The sequence below is a fragment of the Pteropus alecto genome, unplaced genomic scaffold, assembly GCF_000325575.1.
Source record: "Pteropus alecto unplaced genomic scaffold, ASM32557v1 scaffold74, whole genome shotgun sequence".
Classification (NCBI taxonomy): Eukaryota; Metazoa; Chordata; class Mammalia; order Chiroptera; family Pteropodidae; genus Pteropus; species Pteropus alecto.
The window spans coordinates 6,560,598-6,577,072 of record NW_006436291.1 but is presented as its reverse complement, the minus strand read 5'-3'; the positions used below and the strand labels follow the sequence as shown (position 1 = coordinate 6,577,072).

At 41.8% G+C, this 16,475-nt stretch overlaps 1 protein-coding gene across 1 annotated transcript; it reads left to right on the top strand.

Moving 5' to 3' along the window:
* Window positions 1-2,620: 2,620 nt before the first annotated feature.
* Window positions 2,621-15,992, top strand: CUNH10orf88 (chromosome unknown C10orf88 homolog). Its single transcript, XM_006912879.3, has 6 exons — window positions 2,621-5,138; window positions 5,920-6,123; window positions 6,945-7,014; window positions 9,489-9,695; window positions 11,803-12,257; window positions 14,285-15,992. The coding sequence occupies exons 1-6, from the start codon at window positions 4,975-4,977 to the stop codon at window positions 14,517-14,519; spliced, it is 1,335 nt and encodes a 444-aa protein (XP_006912941.1). The 5' UTR covers window positions 2,621-4,974; the 3' UTR covers window positions 14,520-15,992.
* The last annotated feature ends 483 nt before the right edge of the window (window positions 15,993-16,475 follow it).

The following is a 16,475-nucleotide window of genomic DNA, read 5'->3' as shown; positions in this document are numbered from 1 at the left end:
GCATTGTAAAGTTTGCATAAATTGAAATTTGTTTCCATTTCATATTATTTCTCCCAAAATAGTCTTACCATATGACCTCCTAGGTATTTACTCAATTAAGTTGAAAAACCTATGTGCATATAAAAACATGCACATGAATTTTTATAGTAGCTTTATTCATAATTGACAAAAACTAAAGGCAACTAAGACATTTTTCAACAGGTGACTCGATAAACCGGAATATTCATACAATGAGATATTATTTGGCACTCAAAAAAATGAGCTATCAAGCCGCATATACACACACAAAAATAAGATAAACCTTACGTACATTGCGAAGTGAAAGAAGCTGGTCCTTTTTCACTTAGGCTACAGTCTAAGGCTACTTCGTGATTCCAATGACATGATACAATGGAAAGGGCAAAACTATAGGGACAATAAAGAGAGTGGTTGCCAGAGGCTGGAGTGGGGAGTGAGGGCATAGAAGGGGTAGTATTGAATATGTGAAGCACAGAGGATTTTTAGGGCAAAACTATTCATTATCTTTATGACACTGTAAGGATGGATGCATGTCATTACGCATTTATCAAAAGCCATTGAGCTGTAGAACACAGAGAGTAAAAACAAACGTAAATTGTGGAGTTTGGTTTAAAATGTATCAATATCGATTCATTAATTTTAACAAGTGTACCACGAGAATGCAAGACATTAATGCAAGACCGGAAACTGCAGCAGAGAACATGTGGGAACACTGTCTCATCTGCTCAACTTTTTAATATAAAATTGTTCTACAAAATAGTATTTTAAAAGCTCTAAAGTTGATTCTAGTGCAAACAGCTTGATAACCATTGGTTTTGTGATTTATAATAGCCTGCCTCTGGAACCAGATTAGCTGAGTTCAATTCCTGGCCCTCTTCCTTACTAGCTGTGCGGACTTGGGTAAGTTCTCGACCTTCCTATGTTATCATACATATAATAATAATTCACCTCATAGGGTCTCTGAGAGGATTAAATATCTTTAAGAGCCAGTGCCAGGCAGGCAGCCATCGGTCAGCGGGACATCAGTCATTGTTTTGTGGACGCTACTGTCACCTGTAGGTAAGAGCAGCTGGATCCCTTCCACAGAGACTCCCCCAGATGGCCGGAGAGCTGCACACCCCATGAGGAAACTGAGGCCTTGACCCACTGGAAGTGGAAAAGATGATTCTTATGCTTTATTATCTGGTCTTTCTAGCGTCTAATGGTGGTTATTGAAATTAAGTAGCAGCATTAGGGCTTTGTGGGCTTCCTTCAACTTGGCCCTCCGAGGCTGGCCCTGCTGCTTGATTTACTTGGTGTCCATAGATGGCATTAAGGAGAGTCAGCAGCCCTTGCAGTGAGTGGGAGTATGCCTTCCACACGCAACCCCCATGCAATCGTGTAGCTAATTCTGAGTAGTATTTACCCCACTACAAAGTAATCAGCTAGCAACTGGTTTCTCCCATTTTGAGACCTGGGGAAAAAAATCGTTACAATTTCTTCATGTGTAGTCTTTAAAAAAGCAAAGAGTATATTAAAGGCTGAAGGAAGATGATTGTAACTGAAGAACAGAAAAAAAATAATCAGTTTGTAAGGAAACCCAACTTCTGATTTGTAATCTTCATGTATAACAGAACGAACATTTTGTTTTATTTTTGACCAAAGAGTGATGCCCTAAAGACAAAGGCCTTTTATTTATTTATTTATTTATTACCTAAAAATAACTCACTGTAAGAAGAACATGTGCTTATTATAGAAAAATCAGAAAGGTAATAAAAATTCCATAACCCCAACTACTCATAGACAATCACTGTTAATGGTGTCATGTATATATTTTCTTTTTTCTTTTCTTCTCCAGACTTATTAAGTCCTTGTACTTATTAAGTCTTGTTCCAGGGACTGGAAATATCAAAATGAAAATTAGAGTTACAATCTCTGCTTTCATGGAATTTATATTCTAAGTAGAGAAGACACAGTAAATGAACCAAAATAAATAATTCGAATTATACTTGCTTAGAAAATAATAAAACAAGGTGACGGGAAAGAGAATGTCTTATAGGCGGATATTCAATAATGATGTTCAACAATCACATGGCTAGGGAATGCACCGTGAGAAGATGAGATTTTAGTTTGGAGGCTTCTCACAATGACCATTTACGTGTCCCCACTGGTTAGTCCCTCAGATCGTTCCTGGTAAACTGATCTCAACTGTGATTTTCTGTATTCACCTGTCTCTCCAGTTTTCAGGGTGGTCGTTTGCCCTGTTACATCAATTATGTGGTAGATTTTTTTAAGTCATTGATTTTCACTTTGTTCCATTTTTTTCTTGCTGTAAGGACAGTTATGATGAATTCCCAGTTCTTTTCATGTCAAAGCTGAAACCAGAAGTGTTGATTTTTTAAAAAATTAGTCATATAAATGCACATAAATACAATACTCTTTGGAGTATGCAACATATTAAGGGCTATAAAGGGTCCTAGAACTGTGCTACAAGACATGGTTAAATAGCTGTGATTCTCGCTGTAAATATCACGTTCATAATAAGCTGCTCTTTAAAACAGGTAAACAGAAAATCACATTGTAATACTGGTGAAAAGGTTACGAAAGTATTTTTTATTTCAATGAAACAAAGCAAGAGATAACATCGGCAGCTCACGACAAGATAATTTCACAGATTAAAATGGAGGTCACCTCCACACTATCACAGCCACCCTGGCTTTGAAAGTGTAAGACTGAATTTACTGATTTTTCTGTTGTTCTTTGATAAAGTTCTCAAACCACCTCTGATGCTACTCCTATCAATTCTATACAACAAACCTATTCTCAACACCTCTACCGGGTCTAAAATAATTCCCAATCTCAATAATCATACAGATGGCAGGGGACACAAATGTCAGATTATTTTATTAAATTCCAAACCACAAGAGAATTACAGTACCTAAAACGGCCAAGTGCAGTCCAGAGGAATTAGTGGTTAATTCTAGAGCACAATGGATGTCTGTGCTTGGTTTTGAATGACAAACGGAATTTTCTCTGCTATATAAAACTTATGTGCAAAGGGAGAGGAGACTGGGAGGCAGGCAGGAGTCAGACTACAAAAGGCTTTGTATACAATGCTAATGAGTAAGGTGATGGTGACTCAGGGCCAGCAGGCTCCAGAATGAGAGGATAGTACAGATGATGACACAGAAGTGATGAAAATGAAAGCTAATGACCAGTAGAGACTCCTGGAATTGTCCAGGTGAAAATTAGAGCTTGAAAACAGAAGGGGCAGACATGGAAAAGGGGGTAGGAGGGAGTTCTTTAAAAAAGAAAAAAAAAAACAAAACACAAGACTTTCATTTACGGGATATATAGAAATGAAAGGAGACTCTATAGGAGTCTTCAGTCTTCTGACCTATGGTCTTTCAGGTTTATTGAAGGAAGTCAAGATCGACTGATAATATTAATCTTGCTCATTAAATTTCAGATTGGCATTTCTGAAGAAGAGCCTATTTTTCCTTGCACTTCCAAACAGGTTCACACGAATCAAAGTTAACTTATGACCACAAGAGGCAGGACAAATTTACCACTGTAGACAACTTGGGATTATTCTGGGGTACTAATCCTTGCAATCACAAAAAACTAGGACATTAACAATTAAGGACTTTTAACTTTACGAATTCTGTACTGTCAGAATTCAGTTTCTCCTTCACACTTGGTAAATTCATCTAATATAGACCCCGGATAAATGATTACCTATAGAAAAATACATCCATAATTTTTCTTGCACGGCTCCACAGGTAAAAAGAATGAGACATTGTAGCCTCATTAGGTACATCTCCTAATACACCAATTAAAAAACTAAAAAATTATTTTGACTGAAACATAAACCCAGAACAAGAAGTTCTATACGGACAAAACTAAAGTTTGGTAAAGTAAGATTTCTATTTTCTACACAGAATATCGCCATTAAATACACAAGTGACAGCCCAAAATTGAAGAATGCTGACATTCCAACTTTATTTGAACCTAATTTCCATTCTTTTTTCAAAAGGTGAAGCTGAGAAAAAGGAGCAAAGAGGCATCCTCATCTACCTTCCTAACCCACGGAGGCATCCAGAAAGCTCTCTCTGACCCGCCTTCCCAGTCCTTTAACATCCCAGCTCATACTCTGCTGTACCAGAGACCCGAGACCCCGTTCCTGCTCGCTCTTGTTGGGGCCAGGGGTGCAGATCCGGCGGTGTGGTCCCCGCTTTGGCCACTGGCCTTTCTCCACCTTCCGTCCAACCCCGCCACCCCTGTCCCTGCGGCCCGAGGGCACGAGGTCTTCATCTCGCCCGTACCACTGCCTCAGGCCGGCGTCAGCTAGGATGGAGATGTCGCACAGGCCCGGCGTGCCCCAAGCCTCCTTGCTGACACCACCCGCCACGGCCCCAGTGCCGCACCGTGACACCCTGCAAACCTCCGCCCGGTAAGGCCACCCTGCCAGCCTCCCCGAACCACCGTCTAAGGTCAGACGTCCGTGGGCAGAGGAAGAGGAGTAAAAAGAAAACGCCAGGCTGTGCGGAGCGACGACATCACAACTCCCTGACGACAGACTCTCCTCCCTGGACCAACTCTTCCAAGCCGCCCAGCAACCGTCATCGACCACCTACTTTTCCTCCCGGGACAAAGTCGAACACCCCCACCACACTGCGCCTGCGCGCAGCTCCAGCGGCGGGACGAGGTGCTGCCAGTGCGCATGCTCCGTCCGTCAGCGCTCCGCCCTTGAAGTCTCCCCGGCAGGTTTTGAACGCGGTTGCTGAATCTGGCCGGCACGCGCATGCGTGTCTACAGCAGCTGGTTCTCTCCCAGCAGACGCTAGAAGCCGCGGCTCCTCCGATTGAAGCAGGACGGGCCGGAAGTGGCACTGCTTGATATTCTCCCCTCTGCCCTGGCGGAAACGCGAGCGCCGGAAGAGAGGTTCCGGGCTTGGCCTGGCCTGGAGGCGATCGAATGGAGACCCGGGTTGAGGACGGGGGATTGACTGGTCGCCCGACGCTGGTCTCTTCCTGGGATGCCACATGCGGGGCCCTGGCCCAGAGCCTCCATGTCACCGGAGCTGGTCTCGGCGCCCGGGACTTCGACTGGGAGCAGCTGCCGGCGCCGCCTGCCCGGGGGTGCGCTTGGCCGGCGGGGTCAGGGGTTGCAGCTCCGTGACAGTCACGCCGCTGGGGGAGCCGTGAGAGGAGCCGGGGGCCGTGAGGGAAGAGGGTCAGGGCCCGGGATCCGGGATCCAGGAGCGGAGCTGGTGACCGGTCTGTGCGGGGAGCCCGGGCCTGCGTCGGCGAGGGGCAGGCCGGGGGTTGGGGGGCAGGACGGCGGGAAGGCGGCGGTTACTGCGAGTGCGTGAGTGTCGGGCGCAGGGAAGTGGGGGCCGGGCACCTGGCACCTCGGCGTTTCAAACACAGCCCTGTGTCCGTTATGTCAGCTCACGAGGACCCCTGTCAAAATCAGAATCCGCCCCTCCAAACAAAAACCTCCTGTCGGCCAAATAGGCTTACAAAGCATTCCAGCCGTCGAGAATCTCCATCCTCTTAATTTTCAAAAAGACACACTTTCGTCCTTTATTCTATTCTGTTTCCCCCCCGCCCCCACTACTGACCGGTTCTTAGTTCACTGGGTGTCCAGTTAATGCATTTAACTGGAGAGACTGATACAGGGAGTCGCTTAGAAAGTAGAGGTCAGGGAAAAAACAGAGTGGAAAGCCGTTACGTGTAAAACATTTCCTTATAAATTGTGTGTTGAGCATTCGTCGGTTGCGTCGCACAGCTCTTGCGCTTCAAATGCAAAAGTAAATGAATTGGATAAAATGTCAACCCCTGTGGCCTAATAAGTGGGTTAGGTTAACAACGGGGTTCAGAGGACTAGGCTCTACAATATTCTTAATTTTCTTTTCAGCCAGGATCTGGTGATTTTGAAAAGGAGCCTCAACAGCCAAGATGAAAACCCCTGCTTCCTTTACCTAAGATGTGAGCCTGGTGGAGGTGAAGAAATCGTTTCTGTTGGCGTTTTAAGTTCAGCAAGAAATATGGAAGTATACTTGGGAGAGGAGTACTGTGGAACCAGTAGGGGCGAGAATGTTTGTAATGTTCTGGATAACAGGTTTGTGACTGCTTAATACAGAAGTGTTCTTTTGAAGTAGTCTTATTTTCCTCAGCTTTTGCAATATTTATTAATTCTCTGACATTGGTGCCAGATGTTAGAGGAGAGAAGATTAAACCAGCAGGATTTAATAGAACTTTACCTTTAAGGGATCTTCAAGATAATCTAGATAAGCTTTCTCATTTTTATAAACATGGAAATTTAGGGCTGGTAGAGGGGAAGTGACCAGGTAGAGGGTTGCACTAGCCGGTGGCACTGTGTCGTCAAATGGAGTGTGGCCCTTATTACTGCCGCCTCACTCTCTCCGTGAACTCACAGTGGTGTGTTCTCCAAACATTAATTTGGCTGCCGGTCTGGAACTTCGAACACATTTTTTTTGGAAAGAAGTCCACAACAAACAGTAAACGGGCCCAAGCATGTACCATAGCAGCCTATTTAATCCACAATTCAGCTGTTGTAGTTTGATTTTTCTTCAGGCTCTTTACACAAAGATTCTTCCCTAATCTCTCTTTAGTATAACTCAAAACATGGACTGTTTGTGCATATCGGAAATAAAAGCTAGACTTATTGACCTTTACTATATGCTCTGCACTACATGATTTTATGTAGTTTATCTCATTTAATTCTCTCACAAATGTAGAAAGAAGAGACACAATGTTGGTAACGAGGTCACTGGAGTAGGGACCTCCAATTCTTTGTCCCTTGCCAGACAAATTGAATTTCAGGGTTTAAGTAATGACCTAGAAACAATTCATTTTTAAATGTATCTATTAAAAGTGATAATAAAAGTAAAAATAATTTAAATTCTATTTTATTTTTAGTGAACATGAAATTATTTTCTACAAAAAATATTTAAAATTAGAGTCCTCCACTCTTGCTTGTAAAATAAAGGTAAGTATCAGTAAATTCTAACTAACTTGACAACTGCAAATGTTTTGTATGAATCATACTTATTTTTGGTTGGTTTGATAATACAGTTAGTCTAACTTTGCTCCTGGTTTTCTTTACATAAAACTATAGTGTCAAGATTACCGCATGCAGTTTTGGCTCCATTATATCAAGAAAAGCGGAAGGGAAGTAGAGATTATAGAAAGAGCATCTCAAAGTTAAAGGGACTTGAACTGGTGTCTTGAGTATGAAAAATATCACGGGTGAACTTCTGTGGTGTGTCTGAAGTCTAGAGAAAGAGTAGTAAGCTAGACGTCATAAGCCCAGAATATTCTGCCTCGTTGCCTACCAGCTGAGTGACAGTGGGCAGATCTCCTTATCTCTGGAACTACCTCACGGAGCGATCTGAGTGCTTAGAAAGATGAACCCTTACTGTGTAACGTGAATGTTCGTAATATCATTTCTAATAACCAAAATGTAAAAACAATGCAATTATCCATCACCTAATGAAAGGATAAACAAAATATGGTATAACTCTTACAGTGGAAAAGTATTTAGTCATATAAAGCAGTGGGTTACTGATACATACTACAAACCTGGATGAGTCCTGAAAACATATTGTATGAAAGAAGTCAGTCACAAAGGACCACTTATTTTGTGATTCCATATATATATATATATATGAAACATCCAGAATAGACAAATCCACAGAGAATGAAAGTCAATTAGTTGTCTAGGGCTGGGGAGAGGGAGGTGGAGGATAGGGAGTGACTGCCAGTGGTACAAGGTTACTTTTTAGAGTGATGGTTACACAACTCTGTGAATATACTAAAATCCATTGAATTGAATTATACATTTAAATGGGTTGATTGGCATATGAATTATCTCAATAAAGCTTTTTTAAAAAAATTTTTTTAAATCATCGTAATCTTTTTATCTCCACATTACTTCATTCAGGGTTAGGAGACTTTAGAATAAGAAAAGAAGTAAGTGATTTTCATAGCAGTCAGGTTGCAAATTTACGAACTGATTATTCCAAGATGTTGTTTTAGATAGTGTATGTTGATAGCTTCCAAATTTATTTAAATAGAGTGATTCATTCATTTAACATGAAATATTCATTCAAATTTGTGAGTGCCTACTGATGATGGATACTCTACTAGGCATGGAGGAATTAGCAGTAATATGTAAACTGGAATGACTGCTCTGACGTTGCTTCCATTTCGGTGGGGTGGACAGACAGTCGGCTGACTCAACGAGTAAAATATGTACGATATTCAGCGATGAGAAAGGATATGGGATTGAGAAGCAGAGGGGATAGCAGGGAGGTTAGGAGGTAGGTGTATAAATTTAAGGAAAGGTTCTTTAATTGTTGAGGACAGTCATCTTTTTGCTGCCACATTCAGAGTACTTGGATCCAGAGTCTAGTTTGACCTGTGTCTTCATGTTGCTTACGGTTGGTTCCATGTGTGTCTCTGAAGCTAAGTGTTTTTTGCAACTGTTCTGTGGAAGTACATGGGAGTGCAAAGGGCCGTTCCATTTAGGAAAATCCTGAACTTACTGAAGCTTATTCTGGGTCAGTAGTGTATGAAAATTAAAAATAATTGTTACTGATACATATTTTTGAACACTTCCTCAGTGGTGAGTACTGGGGATTTCAATACATAATCCTCACAACGGCCGTGTGAAATCGTTGTCATCACCTTCCCTCTTCTTATTTCTGACTTAGCTTTTGGCCTTTGCTCAGGATTATACAGGCTCTCAGTAGCACAGGCACCAGTGAACTCAGGTCTGTCTTGTTCTACATGCTGTTCCCTTTCCACCTCGCTACTCTGTTGTCCACATCACACGTGAAATGCATTCTGGTTCAGAAACATGGATGAAATGAGGCAGTATAAAGCATTGGAGAGGACCCTGCCGTAGAAGCCAGAAGAGCTAAGTTCCAAGCTTGACCTTTGCTAATTGGGTAATCCTTTAACAAGTTAGAAAATCACCACTGACCTCATCTTTTCGTGTGCGAACCAGCAGGTTATGTTAGACCATCTTGATTTTCCCTTATTCTAAATTCTAAAGGACTGACTTATATTTATTATTTCAGTAAATACTTTGGAAGGCCTTCTGAATAGCTTTATTTTGTATTACATTACAGCTAGCTATGGTGTGTTAAGGTTTCCAGATTCAGTATAGTTTATTTAATTCCTTAAATTAAGTAAGTGAAACTTTATTTCAGCCCCTTTGTCTAACCTATGTATTTTTTCAGTTTGAAAATGGCATTCTTTTTTACACAAATAGTTCTTCTGAGCCTCATAATAAATTGGAAGTACTGACCAATACAATTTTAGGGAAAACAACAAAATGTATTTAAAGTTTATATTTGCTCTCCTGAATACCTCACTATTGCTAGTTATACGAAAATGGTGACCTTGAATAGTGATTATTGTTTAATATTATTTCCTGGAACTTTTGTTTTATCACAGTTGCTCTCCTTTGGTGAGAAGCAGTGTGTGTTCATCAGTAAAGTGGTGGTACACATGAGGCCAGTTTTAGCAAGTTCTTCAACAAGCTCTCCTGCTCTAGGATCAAGGATAGACCTTGAGAGAGTCCAAACCATCATGGAGTCCATGGGGTCAAAGTTATCACCTGGAGCCCAGCAGTTGATGAGTATGGTTAGATTTCAGCAGCAGGTAGGTAGAGATGGATTTCTTTCCAGACATCTTTAAAAATTTCAGAATGATGGCTTTCTATAAGGACGTGCAGTGACTTCAATTTTTCTATGAACTTTTATTATTGATTTGACTGTTACCTTTACTAACTTTTGTAAAAATAGCATTCTGTAGACCTACCCTCTTACAAAATTTTTTTTACAGACTTCATAATTTTTCATGAATTGACTCATTCATTCAGCAAGTATTTATTAAGCACCTTCTCAGTGAAGAAGACACTGTTTTGAGCACTTTAGAAGATTCAGATTAGAGCTCGATAGCCTGTCTTTAAGGATTTTTAGTTTCATGTTTTTAGGCATCTAAGAAGCATGGAATTAGGCATGGAATTTGGAGGGATGCAGTTTCACAGATAGAAAATAGTGTGCATTAAATCTTCAGTGCTAGAAGGACCAGATTCAGCTGGGAAGTGCATAGAAGTTCATTTCTCTGGAACAAAGAAGTGACAGAAGTTTAAAGTAGGTTGAGGCCTGGATCATGGAGCCTCTCATAGCAAACACCTAATTTGCCTTTGGATTTTTTTAATTAAAATTTCTACCAAATTAATTGTCATGCACAGTTTTGACATTGATTCCACTGCAAATACGATTGCTGTTGGTATAGAATTTTCAATTTTCTGTCATAAAGTCTTTTGCAGTATTATTATACCACCACCAAAAGTAATTGAGCTTCACCATCATGACTGAGTACGGCTGCTCTCCAGCACAGGAGGCTGGTCTGAGTTGAACGTTTTGTAAATATCGTTGTGTATAGTCCCTCTTCTAGCAATAACTCAAGCTTTGTTCAAAACTTGCATGCAATGGAAGGAAGTAGCCTTTCTTTATGAAGAGCGTTTCTCCAGAGCGCAGTTCTGGGGACGACTTCGCATAGAGACGCCTCCCCCTGGTCCCACCACCGGCCCTGGCTCTCACCATCCCCCTTCCTGCTTTATTTTTCCCTTAAGTATTCATCACCGTCTTCACCCATGGGATGTGTTTCCTTTCTTTCTCTGTTGTCTGTCTCTCCCTGCCCGCTTAGGTCAGAGGGTCCACAGATCGGCGATACTCATTTGTTTTGTTCACCGTCTTATTTCCAATTCCTGAAACAGTACATAGAGCAGAGTAGATTTCTGGTAAATATTTGTTGAATGAGAGAATTTGGGACTAGTTTAATCCAGGAATCACTTTTCAGAATATCTAGAAAGTGGATGGAGTCTTCAGCTAATCCTGCATAATCTTTTCCTCAGTCCCTCGCACTAGGAAGTGAGCAGCAGGAGGTCGAGATGACACCCCCTGGGGAGGCCCTCGGGTAGAGGTCTAGGTTTTGAACTCAGGGTAGAGCCAGAGAACTTAAAAGTTAACTAGGCAAGAGGTGGCTTTGCTTTTCTCTTGTGGAAAATTTGAAGAGCATAGCAAGAACATGCCCCTGCGTGGGAGACGGTGTCACCTCCTCTCAAAAGTGAGCCAGTTGAGGCCACAGAACATAATCTATTATCGTACAAATTATTAAAGCAGACATGGCTCAAGGTAGCTCATTTTAGTCATGGAAAATGTCACAGTGCACCCAGAGAACATCAGACTTTAAGTTTATAACAACCTGGGTATCTTTCATGAAAAAATAGTTGCTAGAGATAGCCTTAGGCTGGCTTCCTAACTGTGAAAGTTGACAGATGACATTTCATTCTACGAAAATTCTCCACCACTGTGAGTCAGTTGAGAGTACGGCATCTCACTGCCATAAAGTAAGGAGGCCTTGGTGGTGGAAATATTAAAATATCCCAACGCAATTTTACTAAGCACGCTAAGATTCGTTTTAACATTTTCTTGAGGAAAAGCTACAGTCAGGTGATTAAAAGCCCTGACTCTGGGGGTGCATGGCCTGGTTCTGCCACTCACGGGTTGTGTTGCCTTGGCCAAGGACCTTTAACCTCCGTGTCCTCAACTTAGCATCGCTGGTAAGCGTAGCTTCCTTCACATGGGTGTTTGAGGATCAGAAGCAAGAATGAACATTGCCCGACTCATAGTAATGACCCCAGGGTCAGCTGTCATTGTCGCTATGTGAAGAGTAACGTTTACTCGTTCACCTCGCTCAGAATCGCGCTGCCATCGGGGAGCAGCTCCAGTCGGCGTGGGGACGTGCTGCGTGCAGGCGCGTGGCTGACTTCCGATCGCCGTCTCCTCCAGCAGCCCTCGGTGGGTCATCCTCCGCCCCCTTCCCTGGCAGAGCTGGGCTCACACCCGGAAACGTGACCGAAGATGTAAAAGCTTATGTAGATGGGGGTACACGGCCACCTGGCGGAGGACATGCTCCCAGCCTCGAGGAGTGTAAAACGGTGCCGCCAAACCGTTCTCTCCTTGAGAGTGATCTTCAGAATGCAGCGTCTTCTTTCCTGCCAAAGAAAGCGGGCAACAACTCCAGTGTACCTCACTCTGAGTTGCTGCCTTTTCTGCAGAATCTGTGTGGTCAATTTAACCATCTCCGGGTGGGACATAACACCCAGTGGCCAGAAAACGTCACCAAGCCCGGCGAAGGCATCGTCGGTGTTGGGTAAGTATGGAAAACACATGTGATTCAGATTTGGCAGATGGAGAATCAGCTGGAGATAAGTTCTTGTTTCGAGAACTACTGCCTGAAAATGTTTCCGGAGATAATTTTAGGAGCTTTTACATTTTACTGTTAAAACACTTACAGGAAATAGATGCTCTACGGAGTAGAATGCATGCTTTGAAAGACGTGCCTGCAGCTGGAGGTGTGGCCCTTCTCGGGCGGGCACCGGCATCATTAAGGGTTGCAGTAGAAAGTTCTCTGTATGAACAGAGAGGAGCTATGGACAGTAATATGCACTTTTATTGTCTCATTGTACTAGATGAACCATCACAAGTTTTTCTGTGTAGATCATGTGTGACCTGAGCTAATTTTGGAGTCATCAAAACATTTTTAAGCTCCTAATTATTTCTAGTGTACAGGCTCTCATCCCCTCATCTCATGACTCCAGTATATCCAAAAGTAGGTGAATAGTTAAACAAATGGCAGTACATCTATGTCAGTAATGAAAAGGAATGAATTGTGGATGCACGCCACAGCTTGGGTGGCTCTCAAGGACATTACACGGCATGACAAGACAATCTCAAGGGGCCACCTTCTGTATGATTCCACTGTATAATCTCAAAAGTATAGACATAGAGACCGTATTAGTGGCTCTCGGGATTTGAGGAATGAAGGGGATTAGGGCAGTGGATGTGACAATAAAGAGGTAGCAGGAGGGCGATCGTGGCGACGTTGACATGAGTGTGTGTACGTGTGAGAGCACGTCACACACACACTGTAGTCACACAGTTTTCTGGTTTTGATAGGGACGGTAAGAAGTCAGGTAAGATGTAGCCATTGGGGCCACTGGGTGAAGGGTCCTGGGGAATCATTCTTTACAACTTCCTGTGAATCTATAATTATTTGAAAATAAAGTATTTTTTTGAATCGCTCATTTTCTAGAGTAATGGTTCTCAAACATTTTGGTCTTTCCACTCTTAAATTGAGGACTCTAAAAGAACCTTTATTTATGTAGGCTCTATAAAATTATTTAGTTGTTTAAAAATAACAAACCCATTATATAGTCATATAATTTTGGAAAGATATATATTTTCCCAAAAACAGATTAGTGAGGATGGTATCGTTTTAAGTTTATGCAAATCTATGTTAGTTTCTGCTTGGATTCTCATGTATGTTCATCAGAGCACGTCTAGTCAGCAGCCCCTGTGACCGCAGCAGGACTGAGAACAAACTGAGTTAACCTCTGACACACACTTCTTCATACCCTAAACCTACCACCTTAGCAAATTCCAGAAACAGAAGAACAGACAACCACACATTCTACGTTAGTCACAACAATGACATTACACATCATGTAGCCTCTGGGATAGGTCACTGTACATTCATGAGACTATGAGGATGAAAGCTTCGAATAACCTGTTAGTGTTATTACAAAAAGGCTTTGACCTCATGGAACTCCAGTGTTTTGTGAACCATGCTCTGGAATTCTGTCCTCATATTCATTCATCGTGAGCTTAAGAAACTGCCGTGCTTTATTATTTTTGTTTTAATTTGCCCATTCCAGAAAAGTAGGCAATATTTTTCCTATTAGGTTAGAAAAGAACTTTCCAGGACGTTAGTAAGGTGGTGTGGATGAAATAAGACAAAACTGGCTAAATTGTTCGGGGGGGTACTTGAGAGACATCCATGGAGACCTTGACTTTTTTTGGCAAGATCAGTTTTGATCTGGAGCTCAAAATTCAAAAGACCCTCCTTTCTAAAGGCTTGTTCTTTGAAAGTAGAAATTCTACCATCTTCATTTTCAGATTCTCGTTTCAGTTGTAGGCGTCAGTGTTTAAAGAATTAAATAAGAGTGCCGTGGGCATTCAGGACTGGGCTGCCTGCCGCATGTGTGTGTTAGAACCTGGGAATATGTCGCAAGGAGACAAACTTCAGCGATGTGTGTCGGCTGCTCGTTGTGTAGTTTGGTTGTTTCTGTTCTAATATTGCGGATAATTATTATATTATTATTTTAAATTTATTTTTAGAATGGGAGAGCAACCTGTTTGCTCCTACTTGGAAAAGATTCTTTCGAAAAATATGGAACTGATGGAAAAGAAACTTATGGACTACATCGATCAGCGAATCTATAGACTCCAGGAGCACATAGATAATAAGGTGGCTTTGCTAATGGACGTGCTGCAGAACCCCAACTCCCCACCCACTGGGACGCCTCTAAGACATTGTGACTCCGGAGAAAGACTTTCAAATGGAGAAAGATAAGCGCTCAGCGTATACAGTGCACTACAGATATTTATACATATTTATTACAAAGCCAAGGCCCAAAACGTTCAGAGCAAGTATCTAATGCCATCTGAGGATCAGCCACGCACATAATGACGTTGGTGTTCGTTTTACTATACTCGGTTTGTAAATCCAGTACTGTCCAGAGTTAACATGATACGGTCATGACTAGTTTGGTTTACACTGTTGTTCACTCTTAGAGAATTTTATGTATGCTTCTGTGTCGTTTAAATCTTGAAAATTTTTAAGGATTTCTAATACAGTTCATTAGTGCGTATTGTGAATGGGTTTGATTGAAGTACTGTTTTCATTTAAACAAGAGTTTATGTTTTAGGGTTATGGATAAATGCTTAAGTATTTGATTTATTTTTTTTCTTTTTTCTATTGATTGTTCTTGGAAAACTGGGTACTTAAACTTCCACCTTTAATTTCAGATCACCAAATTACATTTATATTGTTTATTTTGATAAAAAATTCGGCGTGATGTTTGGCATGTGTAAAATTTGTTTCCATTAGAGCCGTTAATTTTATGTGCCATCACATTGTATCTGTAATAGGAAAGTGAACATCAGAACTGGCCTGTTCCTTGTTAGGATTATGACTTTAGATTTAGTGATTGAAGCAAAATGAGAGAAGCTGTCTTGTTTTATTTCAATTAACCCAGAAAGTGTAAGGAACGCCCCTTCTCTGAGCTGACACAGGTTCTCCCTTCCCGAGCCCTTCTCTGCATGTTGCAGTGGGAAGGGCCAGGCCCTGCATGGGAGGAGCGAGGCCTGTGACTCTAGGAGGCGGCCGTTCTCGCTGGCAGACTGAATTTCAGAAATGGTAACTGTATATGTGTGTTGAAAGGTAATATATTTGCATCTAAAAAATAAATGCATCCACTCCGGAAACTACTTGTGTTAAATAAATAGAAATACTTTTGGTCTAATATTTGTTAAGATGAAAAAGGATGTTTTGTACTCATTTACTATTTTGGTGAATTCAGTTCTTAAAGCGAGGGTTAATGCAATGTTCATTTATGAATCACTCCAACTCGTGATACCACTTTTACAGGCTCTTAATTTATCCGTAACATGTAGGCACGAGGTACCTTTTCTCTAGCACTCAGGAGAAACAAGTCTCACTCCAAGCTGAACCCTTCTGTTAATGGCTGTACAGCTTCTGTGGTTGGGGTGTGTTCTTTGATTCACGAGTTGCCTCAATATAGTTATAAGTAGAACATATTGGCTATGTTTTATAAAGTGATTAAAATACAGTAGTCATGATTATAGTACTACGAATAATTCCGATGAGATTTTATTCCTGATCTTTCATTTCTTAATGAAGACCTATATTACATTTTATATATATCTGAATTTCATAGGTATTGATTTTCTTGTATTTATAAGTCACTATACACATGTTTATGTATACATAGTTTTTTATTAAAATTACTGTTTCATAACAAAATACTGCCTGAATTTGCCAAAAAAGGAGAAGCGGACCACAGCCCTTACAAATCTCTCTCAGCCTTTATTCTCGCATGTCTCCTCCCCGTGCCGCCCGGTGGGCCTGGGAGGTGAGGGCCAGGAAATGCGCCCTGCGGTTTGAAGTAGCTGCAAGTGGGGTGTGGTGATGAAGAAATTAAATCAAGATACCGGTTATGTTTTTTAACTGCCACGTTGTCTCCCTTGGAGTGTTATTTCATCTGCCTCTTCCCCACGCGTGGCATGTTGAGGTTTGCATCCCTCTTTCATCCCTGGACTCAGTCTTTTTGGTCCAGGGCAGAGAGGGCGTGTGTGTGCTGCTGCCACGTGACTAGAGACTGACTGGAGGCTTCTCCTCACTGAGCCCTGGCCTGGCTTTCCAGGCTCACTGGCCACGACCATGTGACCAGCTACTCCGGCCTGTCCTTTCTCCCCACGTCGCCTCAGGCTGGGGGCTCCAGGCGAC

Coding starts and splice junctions, on each gene's coding strand:
- CUNH10orf88 (XM_006912879.3), top strand. CDS start 4,975: ATGGAGACCCGGGTTGAGGACGGGGGATTGACTGGTCGCCCGACGCTG. Junction 5,139..5,919: donor CCGGCGCCGCCTGCCCGGGG/GTGCGCTTGGCC, acceptor TTTTCTTTTCAG/CCAGGATCTGGTGATTTTGA. Junction 12,258..14,284: donor GAAGGCATCGTCGGTGTTGG/GTAAGTATGGAA, acceptor ATTTATTTTTAG/AATGGGAGAGCAACCTGTTT.